The sequence below is a fragment of the Schistocerca piceifrons genome, chromosome 3 (assembly GCF_021461385.2).
Source record: "Schistocerca piceifrons isolate TAMUIC-IGC-003096 chromosome 3, iqSchPice1.1, whole genome shotgun sequence".
NCBI lineage: Eukaryota > Metazoa > Arthropoda > Insecta > Orthoptera > Acrididae > Schistocerca > Schistocerca piceifrons.
Window position 1 is genome coordinate 213,134,804 of NC_060140.1, and position 26,065 is coordinate 213,160,868.

Sequence of the window (26,065 nt, forward strand, 5' to 3'; positions counted from 1 at the left end):
ACATACTGCCCAAACAGAAGTTAAGCTTCTCCCACGATGATGTAAACCTCTTTCATTTTCAAGGCACAAACTGGATAAGGCCCTAAAATGACAGTAACTGTTACTTCGAGATATCAGTCAGATTCCCTAGAGTTATTCATATGTGATGGTTAATTGTTTGCTTGTTCAATGGATTACAAATGCAGTCTCTCACTATAATATCGAATGTGTTAGCTTACACTCATTACGCAAGCATGTGCAGGAGCAGCAGGACTGCTGCTGCTGCTGCTGCTGTAGTAGTAGTAGTAAAATATCTACTCTTGCTCCATTTTGAAAATTATTTTTACAAATCTTGTTGTGCATCACCACTTAATAGCTCTGACAATTATTAAAATTTCTGAAGAGCACAGCAGTCATTTTAGGACCTGTAGGTTTCAAGAGGCAAGAAGTTGATGTGAGTAAATCACTAAACTTGACAAAAGAATGAAACAAGCATATTTTATGTACTTCTGTAAACAGTTATATTAATTCACTATACATTCTAATGAAATTTCTGTAAAGTACAGAAGGAAGAAACTGGTATCAGTCTAATCCTGCTAAGGCTATCACACAATTAATGTCCAGATTCCTGAGTTGCAACTGCATCTGGTGCTTTGTATCCAAGCTGCTCCTCTGGATTGTGGGGCCAGAAAGTTGGCCTGTTGATAGGGTCTAGTGCCTAAATAAAAAGAATAACTTGATTACATACTGCACACAAGTACAAGATCATATGAAAACAAACAGGCTGTTTAATGAACACAAATGAACACAACTAATGGACATGACTTAGAAACCCATTCACTGCCCAAGCATCCAGAGCATATCGCTTGCCACATATCCACTAATTAAACATTCTCTGTAGCTCAAGTGTTTTATTTGCTTCCTTACCTATCCTAGTGACTATTTTATGAACATATGTAAAGGAATATGCTTACTGAAAAAAGAGAAATACAAAATCTCGAAAAGAATAAAATACAAATTTCAACCAGCAGTCTCAAAGAATTTTATATATATAAAAACAAAGATGATGTGACTTACCAAACGAAAGCGCTGGCTCGTCGATAGACACACAAACAAACACAAACATACACACAAAATTCTAGCTTTCGCAACCAACGGTTGCTTCGTCAGGAAAGAGGGAAGGAGAGGGAAAGACGAAAGGATGTGGGTTTTAAGGGAGAGGGTAAGGAGTCATTCCAATCTCGGGAGCGGAAAGACTTACCTTAGGGCGAAAAAAGGATGGGTATACACTCGCTCGCGCAGCAGACATGTCTGCTTGTGTCTGTATATGTGTGTGTGCGCGCGCGCGCGCGCACGAGTGTATACCCGTCCTTTTTTCCCCCTAAGGTAAGTCTTTCCGCTCCCGGGATTGGAATGACTCCTTACCCTCTCCCTTAAAACCCACTTCCTTTCGTCTTTCCCTCTCCTTCCCTCTTTCCTGATGAGGCAACAGTTTGTTGCGAAAGCTTGAATTTTGTGTGTATGTATGTGTCTGTTTGTGTTTCTATCGACCTGCCAACGCTTTCGTATGGTAAGTCACATCATCTTTGTTTTAAAATATATTTTTCCCGCGTGGAATGTTTCCCTATATATATAACCATTTCCTCCCATCTAATCAGATTTTTAGGTTAAAGAACCTTCATATTCATATGAAATCTCCGAATGCAGTAAACAAGGTTCAGTGATAGTCTAAATACAGAATACCATCTTTCATATGTATAACATGTCTAGCTTTGGTTACAGCTACTATTAGGTCTTTGTTAACTTCATAACTGATAGGGACTTCGGATGTACAATCTTTGAGCATAGTGAGGATTACCTCATCTGTATGCTTTCTTTCGTAACTAATTTTTCACTCACTTTTCTTCTAGGACACATTTACCACTAGCATGAAATCAAGCTGTCAATTTCAGTAACTTAAAACAGAGAGACTGTTTTAGTCTCCAGTTTAGAATTGTGCACTATCTGGGTATTCGTTAAGTATAATGGTAGGATTGATTTCCAGCCATCTTTGCAGTATATGGAAGGCTTACAATTACTACGTAACAATAGCAGTGAACTACATGCAACACATGAAGAGCCTGCAGAAAAGGTCAGGCTTAAACTGCGGAACATACTAGGGGGCAGTGAAACGTAACATAGCATAATGATATGGTTCTTACCTGGTCTGGGAAGGCATCTCTGAAATCTTCCATAGTCATTTGCTCAAATGGTAAGATAGAACGCAGCTTATTTGCCTCTGCTTCAAAGTTGGCTATTCTTTCATTGGAAGCTTTAATGTAATCTTCAATGGCTTTTTTCTGTAACAATGATTTTAGTTAATATCATATGAGAAAGATATCATATGAAACCCTGTCAGACACTCCACAAAATTTACACCTTCAAATGACTTTTATTGCCTACAGGTTTAAATTTTACATCTAATACATGTCTTACAGATTTCCAAATTTTGTTTATATTAATGGTTTTGTAAATTTTGACAAACTGGCAACTTGAATTACGTTCCAGTGTAGGTCTAGTCTTTTTTCGTTTACAACTTAAAGCCCAAAGTTTCTTTCAGCTAAAACTTGCATGCAAAATATACACCACCACAAGAAGAAGAAGAAGAAGAAGAAGAAGAAGAACAACAACAACAACAACAACCATAGAATGATGATCAAGACGGGACGTGTGTAAAAAATTAAAAACTGAATAGTTCCACAAAGCCATTACATGAGGCATGAGTATAGAGGTGGTATACTTTCCACCACCGTGGTATATTCGAATACCTTCTAAGTTTGCCTATGGTTCTTCATAATGGTACAGCTGCTCCTTGTTTCATGAACTTCAAAACAATGGGCAAAAGAGTATTGCCAGTACATCCCAGAAAGAAATGATGGTTCCTTTCACTCTAACCTTACAAATAAAAGATGTAGTACAATACTTATCTATGGTAAAAATCACAATGCTTCCACAGCAACAGTAAGGAAACACTTGTGTCCCCTTGCCTGTTGACTACAGAACTCCTAGCCTACACAAATCATGGAGAAAAACAGTTCAAAGATTAATTTGGAAACTTATGCAACTCAGCATTCTTGATCGCCGACAATCCAAATGATAGGCGTGGCAGTAAGAACTTGTGCTATATAAAGATGGGACAAAAACACTTGGAAGCCAAGCACCTTGTGAGCCATTTGCAAGCATGTTCCTAGATAGTGTGTAATGCTTGTCAACAGCTCGTGTCAAGTTAACTCAGCTTGAGCCACTAGCTGCTGATTCTGCCAATGAGTGCAAAAGCTCAGAGTGGATGGCACTGTTGTGTGCTTATAAATGTGTACATGATCATGAGCAACGTGGTTCACAGAATGCTCAGGCGAGGTTAGCTTTTTCCCACCGAGCAGCTCATGAACATATTGTTTTAAGAGGTGCGTGCACTTCAAAGCAAAACTCTGGGATGCTGGCAGCAATTTCAAACAAACTTGATATAAATATGAATGGGGAAAAAACAACAAACTAGGACACCCCTATACTAGATGTGATACTGAAAATTTGTACTTTTTTACTTTTTCAGGGATCCAACAATAGCAGAGGTCCTAATACTGAGCCCTGTGGTACATCTTGTTTAACAGTTTTACTACCAGATAGGATAGTGGTTATGGAAATATTTGTTAGCGTAGTACATATTGATTTTCTGTATGCATAATGAGTGCATGTGATGCAAATATAGTAGCATATAATATTAGCATAATTCTGAGTTTGTACTTCCAACACAAATGTGAATGAGTGAACATGCGAAGTTACTCACAATACCACTGTATAGCGAACTTTCGTTTTCATAAATGTGAAACAATAACACTAAGATCAACCTGTTAGTAAAAAGTCAATTACAGTTTCAGATGAGACATTATTACCCACTTATGAGTGTTTCTTTTTGTGTCAACCAAAAAATCCTCCACTTCTTTGGCCACATTGTGAGAAGAGTTGGAGACAACTATGGATGGAAAGATAGGGGGCACAAGACCAAGGGGAAGAGCAGGCACAAGACCAAGGGGGAAGAGCAGCACGCAGGTGGAGACATCAAATCAAGAACATATCTGGAAATGTGATGCATTACATAATAAACAATTTAGGGTCAAGTTGAAATGGTTTGTCTGATTTACAACTTACATGATTTTGCTTAAAATTGGTGGCCAGCAGCAGCATTATCATGCACTAGCTGATGTTACTTGTGTGGAATGCTCAATTCCTCCTCATCACTTCCCCTTCCACTACAATGAACACAGCATCTAACACATGAAAGGGTGTTGAAATTACACACAACTGTTAATATTTTTCTTTGTGGCAGTGTGTTCATTAATAGTGTGCATAAACATTTCAAAACATGGAAAATGAGCCATAGCAAAATTTGCTCTTTTGAAGAGCACACCGCAGTGCATAGCGTAAAGCAGTCGCCTTCTGTTTCTGGCAGTGGCGCCACTGTGGCAATCGCAGCTTTGGTGTCTCCCTCTGGTGGGAAAGTTGCCTGTTCACGTGCATTTAAGAGGCGCTATGAGCTCGGTAGTCGGTCAATCTGAGTTGCCGAGTCTGGTTAGGGGGTCAGTTGGAATGAGTCTGGGGGCAGTCTGTCAGTCTCGGCGAGTCGGTCAGTTGGTCCGCCAGGTCAGTGCGGAGCAGTCTGTGTCTGTCATCCGGAGTGCTAGGATGTGTTAGGCCGCCAGTCTGCTCCAGTTTGTGCACGCAATGGACATTGGCAGTTGGATAGATCGGTAGGTCGGTCTCTTCTCGGGGCAGGGATGTCGAGTAGCTTTAGGGCATGTTTCTTCTGTAGGGGTGGGTCTGACCAAGTGATCGCTTAGCCAATGTCGGTCTGCTGTCTGGAGTGCCAGGATGTCTGTCTTCGGATCGACCTTTAAGGCCGATTGGATTGATCGGTTGGTTGGTCATGCACTGAGACACAAGATGCCTTGTCTGTCTTGAGCGTCGGTGCACGAGGTCGCCACGGGAAGTGCTGCGCCAGGTCTTCGCCAGACATCACCGTTTGTTAGAAGTTAAGTGACTGGTGATATGTCGTTTCATTTACTTGTCAAATTCTACTTGTTTTCTTGGTCACTCTCTCGTCCCCAGCTTGCTCGTCTGTCTCCCATCCGCATTTGTTAGGCAGTTAGTGTATCTGTCGGTCTGCCATACGTTAATAGCTGCCTCTGTCACGTCTGTCAGATTCGGTGTTAACGAATTTATAGAATTAAGGTAAAGGCCGAATTCCTGAAATATGATTTTAACTTGCCTATCATCTTGCGAGGCGGTATATGTGTAATGTAGAGCATGTTGTACATTTTATGTAAGTCTGAATTTCATGGGTTTTATTTAAATAGTCATTTTTAAAAAGTTGCCACCCTTCCACCGTAAGAGCCCTTTTAAAACAAATTGCACTTTTGGTAGCTAATAATTTCTTAGTGTGAGTGTGTGTGTGTACCATTTCCATCCCTCTTACGGGGTGCATAGTTAATGTGTATGTGTGAGTTGTTAAAACGTTTAGTTTAAAGTAATCTGGTGTGTTGCAGATTTGCACCAGTGTAGTTTTTCAGAGGTCGTCGTGAGTGGTCGTGACTATGGCCGCGTTGAAAGGGAGCGGAAGCTTCTCAGCCCAAAGGCTCCTACTGTAAAAAAATTGTTATTCTGCCTCTGAGTAATTGTAACTTGATATTTAGAGTGTGCTTTCTGACTAATTTTAAATCTGTTTTGAAAAGGCTTTTAGGAATAAAATTCACATTTGTTAAACGTAATTTTATTTTCCATCAGTTACTTCCTGGCAACTACTTCCACGCTCACCTAGTGTGTTAATGTTCTTGGTGAATCGCTAGTTTTTAAAAAAAAAAAAAAAAAAAAAAAAAAAAAAAAAAAAAAAAAAAAAAAAAAAAAAAAAACCAACTTTAAAGAAAAGAACTTGAAAGTGTAAATTCACAGTTCAGAAAAGTTTCTGAGCCAGAGCACTCCACCATGTTTGCATGGCATGCACTGGTATCTCTTATACAGAGCCAATTCAGCCATCAGTCCCTTCCATTCTATTTTATATTGCATTTCCAATGCCTGTTGACAACTTAATACATGCTTATACCTCTAAAAACGTCTTAGGCCTACATGGCAATTTCACACCTGTATATAATTCTCTATTCTTAATTCAACCACTGGCATAGTCCATATCAATTCAGTCAGACTAGGAAAAAATCTTACCTTCATAGTCTCTGATGTTACTGAATTTAACATATGTTAAAACGAAGGATTAAGTAAGGAACACGTATTTTGTTGTTTTTGCAAAAAAAAAAAAAATCTGCTATGAGGTACAGCTCTCCGAAGACGACACTGTGCATACCATTTTGAAGATGTCTAAGGCATTCAGCATGACCGGGTTGCCTCGAAACAAGTCTCTGACGATTGTCTGGTTGAAGGCATATGCGACAACCATCGGTGAAGAAAACGTGATGCCAATCCTGAGTGACCCTTTTGGCATGTTGTTGGGCGCATCTGTATCGCGCTGGATGGTGTCATGGTTGCAAAGATGGACCTTGCCACAGACATCGGGAGTGAAGTTGCGCATCATGCAGCCTATTGCGCACAGTTTGAGTCTGTCCTGTGGCTGTACGCAAAGCATTATTCAAATGGTGGAGTTGCTGTCAGGGTTCCTCTTAGGTAGCATTAATCCACTACAGTAGTAGCCCTTGGGCAGCCTGAGTGAGGCATACCATTGACATTTCCTGTCTTTCTATATCTCTCCATGTCACTCCAACGCGCCTGGACACTTCCCTTGTTGAGAGCCCTTCCTGGCACAAAGTAACAACGCGGACGTGATCGAACTGCGGTATTTACCACCTAGGCATGGTTGAACTACAGACAACACAAGCCTTGTACCTCATTCCTGGTGGAATGACTGGAACTATAGATCTTTGGGCAGTTTTAGTGACACATATGAACAGTCAAAGGGACTGTGTCTGTGATACGATATCCACAGTCAAAGTCTATCTTCAGGAGTTCTGGGAACTGAGGGGATGCAAAACTTTTTTTGATGTGTGTAGTTAAAACTTTCAAATAGGACGCACAATTTTCAACAGCTGAACTGACATTTGTGAAAAATTCCTGGCAAGAAGTGCAAGAGTGCTTTGATTCATTTTCTTCTGAAGATGGAATTTCTACTTTGACGGGTTTGGTCAGTTTTGCTGTAGTGTATTCATCTGCGGCTTAATAATTTCTCTCCACTTTCTTGATGCACAGAGCTCATGACTACTTCACTGACCGTGGTTTCTTACCAGGACTAACACCTAACTCTGTAGTTGACTGATTCAGGGTATTTAATTCTTCCTCTATTGATGTAAAATCTGCATCATCTGCACCATGGGAGGCTTCACCTTGTTCAGATACTATCATTGTTGTTATTCTCTCAAAACATTTACAACACAAAAAGTCGTCACTTGAAACATCTTCACTTTGAAACAGCCTTCAAATGTAAACATTTATTCCCAACATGAACAAAGTCTGTTTTTTGTTTGTCTTATATATCACTTATCGATATGCAAATAGTCAGCACACTTCATTCTCCTATGGCCCCAGTCAGAAGACATTCCGAACAGTCCTTCACAAAACACTGCAACTGTGTTAACTGGCAAATTCCTCACAACGACACAGAACTCACTGGATGGTCTCAGATTTCTTAGAAGCCTCTTCAGTAAACAAATTAGCACTGAATGACTAAAATACAGATACCTGTAATGAACAGCCCCAACAGAGAAACTGACAAGAAACTACAACGAAGTGTAAAAATATCTCCAATAATGAAAGTGAAAAAAAAATAACTGCAACAAAGAAAGTGATAAGAAATAACTGCAACAAAGACAATAGCAATAAACATTGTAATAAAGGGATTAGTAAGAAACACCTTCGGTGAAGACATACATCACCCGGAAAGTTAAGAAAAATAATTTTTTAAAACAAAACCTGTCCAACTTTAAAGTGAAAGCTCTCCTTTAAGAACAATATAGTACTATATGGTACTAGTCAACAGAAAGAAAATAACTTTTTGGATTGGTATTTTTGGAAAAAAATAAATTCTGTAAATTATAAAAAAATTCAAAAGGTGACAGTAAAAGAACTTTGGGAGAGATGTCCAGATGGAGGATACCATTGTAATCACAAAGCAATTATCTTTCAAATAAAAAAATTCTAACAAAATATCTAGAACTGGATCATATAAAAAAAAAAATTCCAATATTCGCACCTTCAAAATGGTGTACACAGTGTCATCTTTGGAGGCCTGTATCTCAGAGCAGGAATTTTTTTGGAGAAAACAAAAATACATGTTTCTTACTTGCTCCTGAATTTTAACATATGCTGAATTCAATAACATCAGAGACTGTGAAGGTAACCCCCCTGCCTGAAGTGATATGGATTATGCCCACTGTAGAACTACAACGCCAGCTAAAGTTAAGTATTGGATCCTCCCTGGAATCTTTGTTGTGGTGACAGACTGATCTGTAGCACTGCCTGAGGTCTATGCTAGTGTGGAAGGTGACAATTTGGTTGAGAGTTGGCAAAGCCAACAAATGTGAAAGCAGAAGTACATCTGCACCATATTGAAAAACCAAAGGGAGGACCCAATGGGCAGTTTTTACCCAGTAGGCCTACACCAAGTTCTCTTTAAAGTTTGCAAAACATTTAACAACAATCTTGTGCATGTTTCTGATCAATGGCATACCCTTTGATACAATTTTCAGAGTTTATGTATAATATATTTAGGTACATAATATACATCAGAATACATGCTGAAGGCTTGTCCCTTATCTATTATACATTGTGGGAACATATCTTGCAGTTTTAGTTTGTATGATGAAAAGTATGTTAAATGTGTAAATATGTGTTAAAATATGGCGCAGAAGCTGTCATTAGGCTACGCAAAAGGTCAGCCTATTACCACAATTATTTGACATTCATATTCACTGGCTGCCACAATTCACAACCAAATTATCAATCTTCCAACCTAACCAAGACATTGGCTTACGCTACAGACTGATATGTCACCACAACCAAGACTTCGGGAAGGGAACCCAATACCTCACACTAGCTCAACACAGCATATTTCCATAGTAAAGTTCATGGGTGCTTATATACAGTAGTTAAAACATCTAGCAGTTTGGTTGCCTTTCTGCCATTTTACATCACATCATGCAAATTTTTCATAAGAACTACCCCAAACAGCACAGATAAAGGATGCTACACATGCAGGTAATGACATCTTCCAAATACAGCTTTCCTGTAATTACCAATCCCATTACTCAAAAAAAAAAAAAAAAAAAAAAAAAAAAAAAAAAAAAAAAGAAAGGGAAATACGGAAGCGTCCGATCCCGCCCGTCTGCTTTGACCCATGACGTCACAAATATGGCGGAAACGACCATAAACCACGATTCCAATATGGCGCATATAAAGTCGTTACGTACACATTATGAGGGCGAAAATAAATCGAAAAACAAACATACACACGTTCCACAAAAAGCCTAATTACACTAACGGGACAAGCGTGAGAAATAGGGGGTTTTTGGGTGGGGGGGGCAAACTAAATATAAACAAATTTAGACACCCACCCCCATACAAAACCACGCAAAACGACGAAAAAACCGACATCACAAAACTCCCCAAATGAAACAATATCGGAATCGGACACTTCCCTTGACCTATATAGCTCAACAGCAGCTCCCGATCCCATAAATTAGGACCTAACACTTCCCTTGACCTATATAGCTCAAAAACATCTCCCGATACAGCCACACATTGGGATCGAACACTTCCCTTGCCCCATTATCCTTACATCTCCACATACAGCCGTCCCTGGTCCGAGACGCCGGAACTTTAAGTAAGCCTCATTTCTTCACAGCATACTGAACACTTCATGACTTCATCCAAAAATTCGAATAGTTGAAGAAATTTTATTAGAGACAACGCACTGTGCCCCATCATAGCCGACAACCGAAAACTGTTGACCCTGTCAGTCATATCCATACCTACCAAAGACGTAAAAAAAGCAATTTACCAAAATTCACACACGACGCCACACTCGCAAACTAAACCAAAAACATCACCTAACACACCACCAGAGAGCACCACCGATTGCATCAAAACGACACCTACAAACACGCCACTCTAACAAACTAAATTCCGCGCCGTCGTTAATGCTTTATGGGTTGTGATTGAGTTGTTTGGAACTATAGTCTCTACATTTGTTTAAGGCCTACTTACATGAAAATTTACTGATGAAAAATACTGGTATACACACTACTTGCTCAAGACAATTTCTTTTTCTATGCTGCAGAAGACAAAGGGATACATATGAGGATCATGTCAATGCTCCCAACCCACTCATTCTTACCTCTAATGCCACCCATACAAACTCACTGCCTTGATCCTTGAATAAATATATACTTCATCACAGTTTTACAGCAAAGTGGACATTATCAAAGGAGTATCATAACAGTAGTACTATCAGACAGACTCCTATCACTAATATGTTTGTAATGTGGCAACGTGGCAGTATTCCATTCACATGCCATCTGCACAGTTCATGTTTAATTATGAAGCTGTGACTTCTACTTCGAGTATTGTTGGATAACGACAGTATCAAGTTGGAGCAGGAAGGAGAAGGCATTAAAAGTGGGAGCCTGTTTACACCATCTTTTGCATTTTAAAGGATTTAAAGATAATGTAAGTCAAGAAAGCTGGACAGGTATATTCTACACCCATATACCCTGAATATGAATCCAGCATTTTACATGTGTACATCTCCATGAGATATAAATTGTTTACAAGAATGATAAAATTGATATTGAATAGGTTACAAACAGCACATGTGACAAAAATTCATGGGCATCTCTAGTCAATATTCATAGAACCCTTTTGGACATTTTGTTTGCTAATGAATTCATGATGTGATGTAGGGAATCCTAAGACAAACATAACTAAGATTTGGAATGAAATTACCTGTGACCTTTGCAAAATCCAATGCCTCACAGTTGTACCACATTGCATTGCAAGCATTATCATTTTCATTTCATGTCAACTACCCTGACAAATGTAGTAACATCTACCAACCAAAGTTTGCTGCTGTGGAGGCCTACACCTCTTAGTAAAAATACAGCAGGCTACAGATCTGAGGAAACTGTACATGTACATGACACTGTAATATTTGCCGGAAGAATTGACATACTATCTATAATTAACACTAGGACCATAAACTGAAAAGTCAGTATGTCCCAGTCCAGCAGCCCAAGTACAGTACTATAAAAATACAAAACTCTGGTTGTAAGACATTATCCATTACATCCACACACATTTCAGACAACTCTTAACTACTATAGTTTATTTACCCAATGTTTTGCGTACAGTTCTCCCTGCTTGATATGATGAACTCAAATGCAAAAAGCGGTAGAGTCGGGGCATTTATTTACTTCTCACATTACAGAAATACAATTAGAATATCTGTGTTGTTCTTGAAACGCCAACAAGTGCTTAAGTTTAATTTCACCCAGCTGAAACATTGGCAAAAATTTCACGCCAGCCTTAATCCGATGTACGAATATATCAACGAAGGGCAATTGGATCCAGTCCACTGTAAATAAGTGATGTAATTCATATAAGATACTTACTATTTCTTTTTCCTGTGCTTCAATCTGTGGTGTGACGTTGTCGGCCGGATATGGAACTTTCAATGCTTCATACTGTTTCTGGAAATCATCAACCATAGTTTTCAATGGTACGCGTGTTTTGTAATACGTCCAGTCAATCTTCGGCGGGTTTTCTGGATTTGCCAGCATTCTGTGCACAGTGAAATAATGTGAAACCCTTTCCCCATTTTAATGACTAACCAAATTAACAGAATCTTAAGAGCAAAATACCTTCTAACGTATGAATCAGATTTTGCTTTAAATGCGACGAAAAATGACTTCTGATCTTCCGGTACTCTTTCGGCCATTTTTGCCCAGTCTATGGACACTTGTCTAATTCTTCTTGCAGCTGAAGCCATCTCTCTAAATTGTAAATTACACTTCCCTTTAACGCTTATCTTACGAGCTCTTTCACTCAGATCTTGCCTTCTGCCTTGCCGAGTACCACGATCGTCCTTGCTTACCGAACCTTTACGAGCACTCCCGGTTTCTCACGACTATAGAGGCGGGCATTCAAACAGATGCCGAGCTGCTCCGGAACCCCACGGAGTTCGTATTTCCCGCACTTTCCCATGTTAATAGAATCGTCTGCTACTTGTCGTTCATTCGCCATGTTGGGGGTCGATATGGGCAGAGGGCTGGGCATAAAGAGGATAGTATATTACGACCAAGAGAATCAAAAGTTTTTGTGATAATTTGGAGGCATTAGGATGTTGTGATGCCCAAAAAAAGTTCTAGAAACAGTAAAATTATACGTAAAAGCTCTTGGAGGACGAAATTACTCCAACCTACCTCGGATGAAAAGAAAATTGTGAGTAACATATACATTGGTGCGGGTAATGCTCGGAGATGGATTATTTTGAAGAAGAAATTAGACTACCAGAGTGATGTTGACTTTGTCGCCTATTTACTAGATCTCGCCGAACCTCTTTCTGGGTAAGGTATATTCAGTATCCTGCAGCGCGAATCTTCTGCATGCATCTCGGATAAATTGCTGTAGCGACGTATCTCCTGTCATAGTAATGATGATTTGGGGGTGTGGTTACGAGCTAGAGGCTGGATACTGCATAAAACTTTTCATCTATCGCTTTCCCGCCATGTTACAAATGACCGATTTATAGTTTTGTTCGATGATGACATGCGTCAGTGAATACTCAGTTTGATCCTCGTACTGCAAAGAAATTACATGACATCGTAATTGCTGATTACTTGCAGGGGAGAAAATACACACCCCACAGAGAACGATCAAGATAAAAAAGAGGACAGCGATTCGTTGGCAGCCTGTGATGTACAAGAAGATACGGATGACAGGTAAATTGAGGAACAGATATACGATAACGTTTCAGCGATGTATTAAGAGCATGTTTACATATTGTAAGATTACTCATGCTTACTCGGTCGTATTTACAACATTATATCTTCGCAGAGAGACCAATGGGCTTGCGCTTTATGTCCACAGTTTAGAGTTGACGCCTGTTTAGTCATCGGCGAGTATCTTCCGTCCGAACTAACGAGAAAAACGCGTCTTGATAATGAAAATCCTCTTCTTTTGTCCTGTACCGCACTCTCGTAAATGTGCTTTTCGCAGCTTGACGAACAAAAATAAAATCACTTGCAACAATTTGACAATGAAGAGGGGGAACAGAATAAAACCGCTTATGAGCTCGTATTTGTAAGGTCTGTGTTTAATCTGAGTAGTCGGTCGCTTTTCATCTTCAGATGCACATTTAAAAAAAAAAGCTGCAGGAACAGAAAGATCAAGAACTCGTGTAATTATGATCTATGTAATGGGTCCCATTTTTTTATTTTTTTATTTTTATTTATTTATTTATTTTTGCAGCTACGATCATATCTATCTCCCATAACTATCTTAATAATGTATTTTCTCTGATAATACATTTTTTCAGTCTCTTCATCCTCTACAGAATTACTTGGCATGTAAACTTAGATAACTGTGGCTGGCGTTGGCTTCATATCTGACTTGGCTGTGATAGTGCGTTCATTATGTTTTTCGTAGTAGCTTTGTTTCATAGTATCTTAGGCCTACCACAGTTCTATTTTCTCATTCATTATTAGGGCTGTTTTCTTATTCCTACCTGATTTTTGTATTGATAACCCGTTACTGATCTGGCCAAAAGGACTGTTCTTCCAGCCAATACACTTCATTTATTCCCACTATATCTAATAATTTCACCTTATCAATTTCCCTTCTCAAATTATGTAATCCACCTACCTGATTAACGGATCTAACATTCTACATTGTGACCCACAGAATGCCAGAATGCACATCCTTGTGAGTGGTCTCTGCCTGGAGACCCGGATGGGGGATTATTATACTTCTGGAATATTTTACCCAAGGGGATGCTATCATTGTTAAGCCTTACAGTAGAACTGCATGCTCTCATTGAAAGAAGGCTGTAATTTCCCCTTACTCTCATGCATCTGCATTACTATCATGACTAGGCCATGTTGATTAATGTCACAAGGCCAGACCAGTTAATAAACCAGACTGTTGTTGCCTCTGCAACTACTGAAAAGGTTACTGCCCCTCTTCGGGAACCATGGGTTAGTCTGGCCTCTCCACATATACTCCTCAGTTGTGGTTGCACCTATGGTCTCACTATCTGTGTTGACAAGGAGCACAAGTCACCCCACCTCGGCAAGGTCCATGGTTCACTAACAAGTTGTTTTTCTATTATCTAACTTGGAGCTATGATAGAATAATAAGGACCAAACCCTTCTCCATAAGTGTTTTGTCCAGAAATAAATTTAACATTAATACTGAAAAAATAATAGATGACTATTTTTTGCAGAAAATTACTTTTCCTAAATTTGCTTTCCCTATGCACTGTATTTTTTGCATTGTTCAACAGTTACTTATTTGGGAACATTCTGACAAATTTTTCATAAATTTAACATGCAAGTGTGACACCAGCTCTCATAGCCCTTGTCAAATAATATCCTTCAAAATTTATTCATATTGCACTTGATTATCCACCTGTTGATCCACTGTTTAGATAGTAGTATTTAAAAAAAAAAAATACATATTCCTGCGTTGAGGAAGTTCTACAGTATTGACATTTTCAGTCTGTCAGACTTCTTTGTCCTTAGCATGACACAGTCAGTTGCAAGTCTCCAGACTTCTTTTTCTGGTACTTTCATTATTTCCCATATTTGTTCAAAATGCCCTCACGCCAATTCCAAGTTCATTTGCAATACCACACAACTTTGACTTTGTCTGTCTTTAGAATCCTTAACTTCCAGATGTATTCCTTTTGAAGATTTGCCTTATAACCAACTCACACCCTTTGCATTTCAAGAAGGCTCTTAGCTCCAACCAAATATTTTGTTTCAGGCACTAATTCTATTTTTAATTATGGTAAAGTGATAATTTGTAGAATTAAACTAATCTGTCATGATCATCCTGATATCATTGGCTAATTGACTTGTTATTGGGCTCGTGGATCCCTGTTGGCTTTGCAATTCCTTCTCATAAAAGTTCCATCTGAACTGATAACTCTTTCTGTTCTTGTGATTGAAGAAAAATTTTCTCCTATCAGTGTTCCTCTTCTGTTAAGTCACTCTTTCCTTGTATGGGAACCCATGGTGCCACCTTAACAAAGCCAAGAATACTTCATATTTCCTGTTCCATCATGAATTAGGACAAAATGCTACTCACCACATAGAGGAGGCATTAAACAGAAGATGGACGAACTTCATTCATCTCTGTGCAGGTCCTAAGTCTTATTATCCCATCCTAGATTTTCCATTGTTGAATGTTTCTTCTTCTAATATACCCCCTCAGTAACACTTACTGCACTGCTCTGTGATACTACTCATATTTTTGTTTCTTTTCTTACCCTAAAAAATGCATGGCAGGTTTGTTGACAAGAAGCTCCCCTACCTGCTCTGATAGTTGGCTGGAGCCTACCATTCCCTTCTTAAACATCAGTTAGATCCTTGTGTGGTAATTGCACTCCAAATAATAGTTGATTGTGGTCAAGTGTCTTGTTGTTCAGTGTCAGGTAAATTCTCCAGTTGTATAGTGGATCTGAAACTATCTCTGCTAATGTGATTTCTCTGTGAATCACGAGTATGGCACACTGTGTAGTAATGGCAAGCAACTCGTGGACAATTTAACTTGTTCTTCATATTCCCATGAAAGTGTTTTTGTTCCCAGGTACAATGCTTTAAACTACTTTTGTTATGGGAGCAGATTGGGTAGGGCAACTCCCACTGCATGCTGTGTATAAGAGGCTATCAACCCTACCACTTTGCCAGCTGCCTCAGTCATCCCTCTTTTACTCTGTTTTAATTCCTTTTAGTTGAGGTTAGGCCTTTTTATGTTGCACCTAATTTTCCATTTTAAAGATATGACTCTGATGATTAGTGGGTGCATTTCCAGTCTTCAAAGCTTTGTCTACAACTCATCAGCAGTGGGACTTATCCTGTTGAATGCAGAAACCTGTGGGACACTTGCCTGGTCCCACCACCTACTGATCTGATTTGTTACGTTATTTTTATTAATGTTGTAGTAACTGATGCCCATTACATTTTTAGCCTTCTTGCTTTTATTATTGGCTAGAAGAAAGTTTTTACTCTGCATCTGTCTTCACCTTTGACAAAGTTGACGAGGGATAAATTCAGTCTCTCATCTGCTCTGTCCTACATACTGGCCTGACCCACAAACTTTTACTTATGTGGATTATTTCTCAGTTGTGGCATGGATCTTGTCTTCAGTGTTTCAGTTTTTACAAGTCCTATTTACTCTCATAGGTTCAAATTTCTCATGGATGCCAGTAACTCCAGATGAACACTCTCTTGACTGATGACCTCACTGTTTGGTCCTCAATCCACAGCCAACCAGCACCCCTACACGATTCATATGTCTTATAGCAAATGTTTATAATTAAACTAACAGTGTTCAGAGTGCTGTAGTGCAGGCTGTATACATTGCAGTACACTGAAACATTATAGGTATGTTTGTTTATTAATTGATGTGCAAGTGGAGCATTTTCACTTTCTGCTATAAAGTGAAAATCAGAATGTGAAATGTTTTCTGTTTTGACATAATGCACAAAACTGCCACATATAGGGTTCTACTCTGCCACATGTTGTGCAGGAACATACACTGTTCTCAGCTTAGGTGACTGTGTGGTGCAGTTTCAGATGTACAGTGACATCTGCATGTTAGAAGCACCTCCTTGTGCAACATGTGATTCCAGCTTTTCAAAAACACAATGTATCCACACCACTATTTTCATGCAAAATGGTGTGATGCCATCTGTTACTTGCCAGATGAAAAATGTGCTTTAAGGAATTGTCGGTAATGTCTGCATCAAGATTGTGCGGTCCCCCCAGATCCCTCGACTTGAATTCACGTGACTTTTGGTTTGAGAATGACTGAAAGACTGTGTCTATCATGGATGTATCTGGACGCTTCCTGATCTGAAGGATAGTGTACAACACATGACACTGATTTATTTAACTTTTTTTTCCATCACAGTCCATGAAATACAGAAGCGTCCGATCCAGCCCATCTGCTTTGACCCATGACGTCACAAATTTGGCTGAAATGACCATAAACCATGATTCTGCATTATGAGGACGAAAATACATCGAGAAGCAAACACACACACATTCCACAAAAAGTCTAATGACACTAACGGGACAAGCGCGGGAAATGGGGTGTTTTTCAGTGTGGGCAAACTAAATATAAACAAATTTAGACACCAACCCCCATACAAAATGACGAAAAAAACCGACATCACAAAATTCCCCAAATACCGCTGAACACAATATCATCTGGAATCGGACACTTCCCTTGACCTATATAGCTCAACAGAAGCTCCCGATCCCATAAATTAGGGTCAAACACTTCCCTTGGCCTGTATAGCTCAAAAACATCTCCCGATACAAATATCAACATACACAGCCACACATTGGGATCGAACACTTCCCTTGACCTGCGCACTGTTAATTTTATCTGTCATATCCATTCCTGAACAAAAACAACCACCGATTAATTTTACTAAAATTACCACACGATGTGCAACGAACAACACTAAATTAACCTTCACACAAAATCGTTAACACACTGAAACGAATTCCACTACAAAACAGACCCGACACTCGAACAATTCTGGATAACGAGCAAAAGCAAACTGAGCCCATTACACCACACAAACAAAAACCCTGAACATACCACCAGAGAGCACAACAAACCACAACACGACGACATCTACAAACACGCCACACTCACAAACCAAACTCCGTACCGTCATGACGTCACACACGACAACACCCTTACGTCACGGGTCAAAGCCGATGCATGGGATCGGACGCTTCTGTCGACCCATTTATTTTACTTTTTTTTCCATCACAGTCCATGAATGCGGCAATTGTATCTACAGTTTTTCAGCATCTTTATGATGTATACAGCCTGCATTGCAGCACTTGGAACATTATCAGTTTAATTGCAACTACCTGGTGCAGACCCACTTGAATCAGGTTCAGCTTAGCGTAGTGTCTTTATCAAAATTGGGGTCAACAGAAGCGTCCGATCCCACGTGTCGGCTTTGACCTGTGACGTACGGGTGTTGTCGTGTGTGATGATGTCATGACGGCGCGGAGTTTGGCTTGTGAGTGTGGCTTGTTTGTAGATGTCGTCGTGTTGTGGTTTGGTGGTTTGTTGTGCTCTCTGGTGGTATGTTCAGGGTTTTCATTTGTGTGGTGTAATGGGCTCAGTTAGCTTTTGCTCATTATCCAGAATTGTTAGTGTCGGCTGAGTTTGTAGTGGAATTCGTTTCATTGAGTTAACGATTTTGTGTGAAGGTTAATTTAGTGTTGTTCACTGTAGATCGTGTGGTAATTTTAGTAAAATTAATTGGTTGTTGTTTTTGTTCAAGAATGGATATGACGGATAAAATTAACAGTGAGCAAGTCAAGGGAAGTGTTCGATCCCATTGTGTGGCTGTGTATGTTGATATTGGTATCGGAAGATGTTTTTGTGCTATATAGGCCAAGGGAAGTGTTTGATCATAATTTATGGGATCGGGAGCTGCTGTTGAGCTACATAGGTCAAGGGAAGTGTCCGATTCCAGATGATATCATGGCTTAGTGGTATTTGGGGAGTTTTGTGATGTCAGCTTTTTCGTCATTTTGTGTGGTTTTGTATGGGGGTGGGTGTCTAAATTTGTTTATATTTAGTTTGCCCCCACCCAAAAACACCCCACTTCCCGCGCTTGTCCCGTTAGTGTCATAAGGCTTTTTGTGGAAAGTGTGTGTGTTTGTTTTTCGATGTATTTTCGTCCTCATTATGTGTATATACCGACTTTATATGCGCCATATTGGAATCGTGATTTATGGTCAAAGCAGACGGGCGGGATCGGACGCTTCCGTATTTTCCAAAATTGTCCTCACAGATAAGCATAGCTAAAATCTACTTAATAATGAAGGCGTGAAAACTGGGCAATTGCAACCACAATTTTCTAATAGTCTTTAATCCCATTAAAAATGATCATCATAGTTAAAAAGTGTAAATGTCCTGTGTCACTGTTGACTTTGATATCCTTCAGGGAGGGTTCATCCACCTGTCAGGAAGGGTGTCCTTGCTCTGTCCACATTGTCCCCTTTCCTTGCTGATATGTGTAATGTCATATGTGTATTTGTAGAGTGTAGGTGATTGTAATGGATGCGTGTATAGTGCAGTGTCATGTTTCAATATTATTAAAAGGATAGTTGCTACTCACCATATAGCGGAGGTGCCGAGTCGCAGATGGGCACAACAAAAAGACTGTCAGAAAGTGGGCTTTCGGCCAACCAGTCTCTGGCAACTGAAGCTAGACTCTGTCAGTTAAATGTCTATGCAGCATACTTGAAACGACCGTGACAACATGTTGGCAGGTCCACATGTTTAGACTAAGAGGTCTGTTAGGAAAGTACCCAACACTCCCCCCCCTCCTTCCTGCCTTTTTTTTAAAACACCTGATCGATTTGAATCTAGCCTGCTTGTTTGAGCTGTCGAACTTTCATGCACTTCCATTGTGACTGAAGATTTGGCCATGAAGAGAGTGTTGGTGAACTCGTGCCTAAGCTGTCAATGACAGAGCAAAAGTTACTTGGTGGTGAAGTCTCACAGGACATGCTGGACTCAACAAACAGTAACCCCGACTTGATGAACACCCTGTGATGAGTCGTGGGTGTACAGGTACAGCCTCAAAACCAAATGCCAGTTGTCACAGTGGAAACCTTACTCGTCACCAAGACCAAAGAAGGCCCGCCAAGTGTGCAGCAACGTCAAAGTGATGATGACTTCTTTCTTTGACTCCCATGGTATGGTACAGCATGAGTTTGCACCACAGGGTCATTCACCAGAGAGTGCTGCACGGATGTCCTCCATTGCCTATGTGATGCTGTGGGGCGCAAGAGACTGGACTTTCGGTCAACAGGAAATTGGTGCCTCCATCACAACAATGCTCCAGCATATTCCTTACACATGATTAAGACTTTTTTGGCAAAAGAAAACTAGAGTCCTGTGCTTCAGCAGGCTCCTGACTCTTGCGATATGGCCCCCAGCAACATCTGCCTGTTCCTAAAACTCAGGAGGCCATTGAAAGGAATGCAATTTCAGACAAAGGAGGACATTATGGCTGCAACGACAGCCGATCTAAACTCCATTCTGAAAGAGGCTTTTTTGGCATGCTTCCAACAATGTGACACCTCTGGGAGAAGTGTGTGGAGTCAGTGGAATCCCAAGGGAACAACTGCTTTGAGGTTGATTAGGCTTCAGACATTCCAGGTAAGCCAGGGTTTTTTTTGTGGCCAAAGGTAAGATACGTTTCTAAGAGACTTTGTATGCTGCAGAAGTTTCACTGGGAAGCCCTTACACATCCTCCATACGGTCCTGACCTGTATTTGTGTGATTTCCATACTTTTAGAGCCCTGAAAACAGATATTATTGGTTATCAGTTTGCTTTGGATGAAGAGGTGCACACCTGTATACAGTCATGGTTCCATAGACAGCCACTAACATTTTTCCCTGAAGGCACTGTCTTGTCACACAATGAGATAAATGTATTTACAGTTAGGGTGATTACTTTTGAAGTAATTTAAGTTTAGTTCATTTTTCCATCTGTCTCATTTTCATTTGCTCCTTATAGTTTCAACTGTGAGGAAAAGGCATGGACATGTACGGAGAAAAATTGCACACTCCCACATATGATTTCTACTATCCATTTTAATATATTCATAACCAACCACTGTTTGTGTTTTATTGTCAGAGAGTCTTTAAAGTTCTTAATATGTAACCACTATGTAAGTAGCTGAGTTGTGCTGTTTGAGCAGAAAAATAACTGATAGTGGCTGAAGTACAGAGGATGTAAACTGCAGTGGAGCTATAGCAAGAAAACCGTTTCAGTAAAAAGAGGAATTTGTAAGCATCTAATATAAATTTAAGTGTTGGTGAGTCATTTGCAAAGGTATTTGTTTGGAGCACAGTCTTGTACAGAAGTGAGACTTAGACAATAAACAGTTCAGACCAGAAGAGGGTAGAAACATTTGAAATTAGGTGCCATAGAAGAATGCTGAAGATTAGATGGGTAGTTTGAGGAACTTATGAGGTGATACTGAATCAAATTGAGGAAAAGTGAAATTCATGGCAATACTTGGTTAAAAGAAGTAGTTGATGGCAGATACACCTGAAGGTCAAATGGTTGTAAGTGCAGTAGTTATTAGGTGTTGAAAAGACTTGCTCAGGATAAATCAGCGCAGAGAGCTGCATCAAGTCAGTCTTCGGACTGAAGAGAACAACAACATGTGCCCATGGGCTATTGTTCCTAGAAGATTGTTTATGAGGAAATACTGTGTCACTAAGCATTTACTTCACATTCTGCAAGTGTCCTGATAACTATGTCATTGGGTACCATGAAGCAAACTTCGTCGCCACCACCACCACCACCACCACCACCACCACCACCAAACAGCTATTTATCATAGGCTACTTGAGCAGTACATCATCACATCTGGTTGCAAGTTCTGTAGTTTAAGAAATGTTTCAAGACTTATGAACAGTACTGTGAAATACGCTGGTTTGTAGGCACATACTATTACATGGAATAAAACATATTTGAGTAGCTTATGGTGGAAAAGAAGTGAACAGTTGGAATTTTGCTTTGCATCATTGTCAGTGCCCTTGCTTGACTAAACAATTTGGGGTAAAACAGTTATAATGAATAATTTCAAAAATTCATTGCAGCTATTTTAGTAACATAGCACACTGTATAGTGTATGTGTTGGTCACTTGAATATAGAATACCCTTGAACATTGACACGATCATATGGCATTATTAACTGGGAGACACCATCTGGAGTTGTTTGGCTGCCTGGTACAAGTCTTTCTATTTCATCCCAATTCGGTGACTTGCATGTTTTGTGGTGGTGGTGGCGGCGCTGGTGGTGGTGGTGGTGGTGGTGGTGGTGGTATGAAATGTTTAGGACAACACAGACATCCAGTCCCCAAATGAAGAAAATTTCTGATTTGGCCAGGAATTGAACCCAGGACACAGTGGCCTAGAGGCAGTGACACTAACTAATAGACCACTAGTTGCAGACATTAATTCACTAGTAAGAAAACTTTCTCTAATTGTTGCAGTAATTTGATAATGATTAACAAATCTCAATACAAATGCCTTTACAAGAACTGATTTTAGTTATCTGTGGAAATAGATTTTGCAGTTAAGGATTTTTTTTCTTTATTTTAATATAAGTTTGATAGTAATTTGTAGAATACTTTGTCAGTGTTGTCTGAGAATTTGACTAGCAACTGGTCACATTTAGTCACATCCTTGACATTGCTAAGAATATTGCTCTTTGTATAACAGCTGTTAATAATGGAAATGGTGTTTGCTTTTTAGTTTGCAATATGGTTTGAGACACAAATAAGTAAATGTCAGAGCATGCTTATAATGTGAGATTCAGCTCAAGCAAAGAAAAAAAAAAATAAAGTTGAGATGATGCCGGCCAGGGTGGCCGAGCAGTTCTAGGCGCTACAGTCTGGAACCACGCGACTGCTACGGTCGCAGGTTCGAATCCTGCTTCGGGCATGGATGTGTGTGATATCCTTAGGTTAGTTAGGTTTAAGTATTTCTAAGTTCTAGGGGACTGATGACCTCAGATGTTAAGTCCCATAGCGCTCAGAGCCATTTGAACCTTTTTTTTTTTTTTTTTGAAAGTTGAGATGTATGTGCAGTTTTACTAACTTGAGAGATTATATCAGAAGAGACAAAATGTGACTGAAAACAAAACTTCAAATGCTGCTGTGTGGGAGGAAACCATTTTATGGGATGCAGTTTTTTTTATCTGTGTTGTACATTTTGTGACTATTCACATTCATTAGTTCTTATTGAAATTAATTTTCTTATGAATCCTTGCATGTGAAACATGTTACACACACATGGTTTCTTTTTATATTTCAGCACCAGCTCTGTTACACAAGACATCAGTGATGGAGAATGGCAACCTACTAGCTCAGGAGCACTACGCAGAAGCCCTCGAACCCAGAATGCTCCAATCAAATTGCATGTACGCAGAAGTGCAAGGAATAACCTTGAAAATGTTGATAGTGGACAAAAGGTTCCTTCAGATAGAAAATATAAGAAAGACAAAAGTGATAGCATAGATGAAAGTTTTGATAAATCTGCCTCAGACTTTGAAGGTTCAAGTGTTTCAGTAAGTGATGAAGTTAAAGCAAGTACTTCAGACAATATTCATGTGGTCACAGAAAATGTAGAGCCAGAAGGAAAAAGTGTTCACAGTTCAGGAACTTCTGCTGAAGATCTACCTGTGGAATCAAGTAGAAATAATTCTAAAGTGTGGTTTAATGAAAGTTTTTGTGATGTTCAATTAGGAATTGAAAAAAATAAGTCTTCCACCGTAGCACTTTCGCCATTAGTCGTTTTGGAAAATGTAATGCAGCCTCTGGATGCCGGTGATAGTGAATCTAACAGTGTTTTGATTGAAGTTGGAGAACGCGTTAAACTGAAAAGGAGGAAGAAGAGACGCAATCACATTATAGATGAAGCAGGAGAAACAGATGAATTGCAGAATGGAAAAAATGAGCATATACATACCAGCAAGCACAGGAAGAGGAAACATAAACATGGAGAGCACAGTACAAAAAAGTATGTATCATGTTTTCAAAGTAATAATATAGTATACAACTACAGCATACAGATTTGACATTCTTTAGATTGTTGGCGAAATACATGATAGGAGCAGTTTATACTAGGAATAGAGGAAGTAAAATTCATTTTGTTGCTAGGATTAATTTGCCATAGGGTCTGAAATGTATAACTGCACCTACATTGCTGGTTCTATGTTGTGAAGCAACAAATGGTGTGGCCTAATCGGTGGAAAATCCAGGATGGATAACAAAAATGGAATAGGATAGAATGCTACTCAGCACACAGAGGAGGCACTGTTCAGCAGACAGGCATATTTAAAAGTAGACTAAGCTTTGTTTAATAACTTAGTCTACAGAAGCATCCGATTCCACTTCTCTGCTTTGACCCAAGACGTCACCAATATGGCGGAAATGACCATTTTTAACATTTCCAATATGGCACCTATGACGTCATTACATAAGCGACAACAAACACGAAAATACATATAAAACCAACACACACATCTCTCTCCAAAAATATAATCAAACTAACGTGACCAGTGTGGGAAATTTGGATTTTTTTTTAGGTGGGGACAAACTAAATATAAACACATAAAGAGACACACCACGATCCCAAACCACACAAAACGATGACATAAGAACACCACAAAATTCCCAAGTTCCACTAAACTTATAGTATCAACAGGAATCGGTCACTTCCCTTCACCTACATGGCTCAACTGCAATTGTCGATACCACAAAATAAAAACTAACTACTCCAAAAATTATAATCACACCACAACTATCGATACCACAAAACCAACACCTAAAACAACAAAAATTGGAATCGGACACTTCCCTTGACCTGAAAAATTTGTAGCACTGTTACTTATATTCTTGGAACTGGCAGAAGATATTTCTTTGGGACATAATTTAAAAAAGTAAATAAATCATTGATACACTGACGGAGACCTTTGCATGTTTGGGTTAACATAATACAAATGGAGTGCAGTAGATGGCTTGAAGACTGTTACATTTCAACATCTTTTTATATTCTAAGCATGTTATTCACATTGAAGTTGCCAAATTTCTGGTGGATTTATGACACACACACACACACACACACACACACACACACACACCACACACACACACACACACACACAAAAGAGGCAACAAAACCAATGTCAACACTCCTTACAACACACAGAAGTCATTATGGAAAAGTCAGATTCCACCCATCTGCTTTAACCCATGACATCTTCAACATGGTGGACATCCTCAACCTTAACATCACTATATATACACATGACCATATATAAAAACAACAAGGGGAGTAGGGGGTTTATGGTGGGGCCAATCTTAATATAGCCTACAACAATATGAAAAACAATAACACCCAAAACTACACATTATCCACAGAATCAAACATGAAAAATTCTCAAAATATGACATAACATCACAAACACAATAAACCACAGCAGTTGCAGATTTCACTTCATGGTTTGCTCAAAGGAAGCCCTAAAAACCAAAAACAAAACAAAAAAACTAGAAAATGATGTTTTGCAAATTTCACTCGTCCTATATAGCTGAAAAGAAGCCCTCAGTGCCAAAAAAACCAACACAAGCTGCTCCAAAACATGGTATTGCTAACTTCAGTAGACCTATAAAGTTAAAATGAAGCCCTCAACACTTAGAACCCAAACATGTCAAAAACCCCAGTACCACAATTTTCACATAACCTATGTAGCTCAAACACAATCAGTGATACCGAGACCTCTGACACAAATCAAAAATCCAAAACCCACAGTTTCACTAGACCAATGAATATACAAACATAAACTATAAATGCATAACAAACAAAATATAAAAAACTGCACTAACATCAAAACAAAAAGAAAATTATTTAGCAATCAAAGCCACCAACAAGTAAACCTAGCTTAGCCACCTCCCTACAAAAACAATATCAACCAAACACACTTCTTGCATTCACTCCAGTCGCATCAGTCTCATGTGCATAAAAGATTCAAGAGGACTGATAACAAAAAACGTCCAATTTCATCTGTCTCCTTTGACCCGTGACGTAAGAGTGTTGAGGTGTGTGACATCACTAAGGTGCAGAGTTTTTGAGTTGGGTGGGTTTGTAGATCTCGTGTTGTTGTATTTGATGGTGCCCTCTGGTGGTGGATGTAGACGTGCTGAGTTTACC

The 26,065-nt window shown here is 39.4% G+C and overlaps 2 protein-coding genes across 2 annotated transcripts in view; one reads left to right on the forward strand and one right to left on the reverse strand.

Moving 5' to 3' along the window:
- Nucleotides 1-463: 463 nt before the first annotated feature.
- LOC124789767 (ATP synthase subunit d, mitochondrial) lies at nucleotides 464-12,162 on the reverse strand. The gene is made up of 4 exons (XM_047257223.1): nucleotides 11,928-12,162; nucleotides 11,679-11,847; nucleotides 2,181-2,318; nucleotides 464-697 (listed from the first exon to the last, which is right to left on the reverse strand). Exons 1-4 carry the CDS (start codon nucleotides 12,053-12,055, stop codon nucleotides 593-595), a joined length of 540 nt encoding a protein of 179 aa, XP_047113179.1. The 5' UTR covers nucleotides 12,056-12,162; the 3' UTR covers nucleotides 464-592.
- Nucleotides 12,163-12,320: 158 nt separating this feature from the next.
- LOC124788521 overlaps nucleotides 12,321-26,065 on the forward strand; it is a 130,006-nt gene continuing 116,261 nt past the window's right edge. The window contains exons 1-3 of the mRNA XM_047255791.1: nucleotides 12,321-12,632; nucleotides 12,912-13,007; nucleotides 23,171-23,875. Of these exons, the coding sequence (XP_047111747.1) occupies nucleotides 12,415-12,632; nucleotides 12,912-13,007; nucleotides 23,171-23,875 (1,019 nt within the window). The 5' untranslated portion in view covers nucleotides 12,321-12,414. The remainder of the gene's footprint in view (nucleotides 12,633-12,911; nucleotides 13,008-23,170; nucleotides 23,876-26,065) is intronic.

What these genes read in the sequence shown, in the direction of transcription:
- LOC124789767 (XM_047257223.1), bottom strand. Translation starts at nt 12,055, where the DNA reads ATGGCTTCAGCTGCAAGAAGAATTAGACAAGTGTCCATAGACTGGGCA. An exon ending in TCTGATTCATACGTTAGAAG is followed by an intron (nt 11,848 to 11,927) that starts GTATTTTGCTCT and finishes CACTGTGCACAG; the next exon opens with AATGCTGGCAAATCCAGAAA. An exon ending in AAGCACAGGAAAAAGAAATA is followed by an intron (nt 2,319 to 11,678) that starts GTAAGTATCTTA and finishes TCATTGTTACAG; the next exon opens with AAAAAAGCCATTGAAGATTA.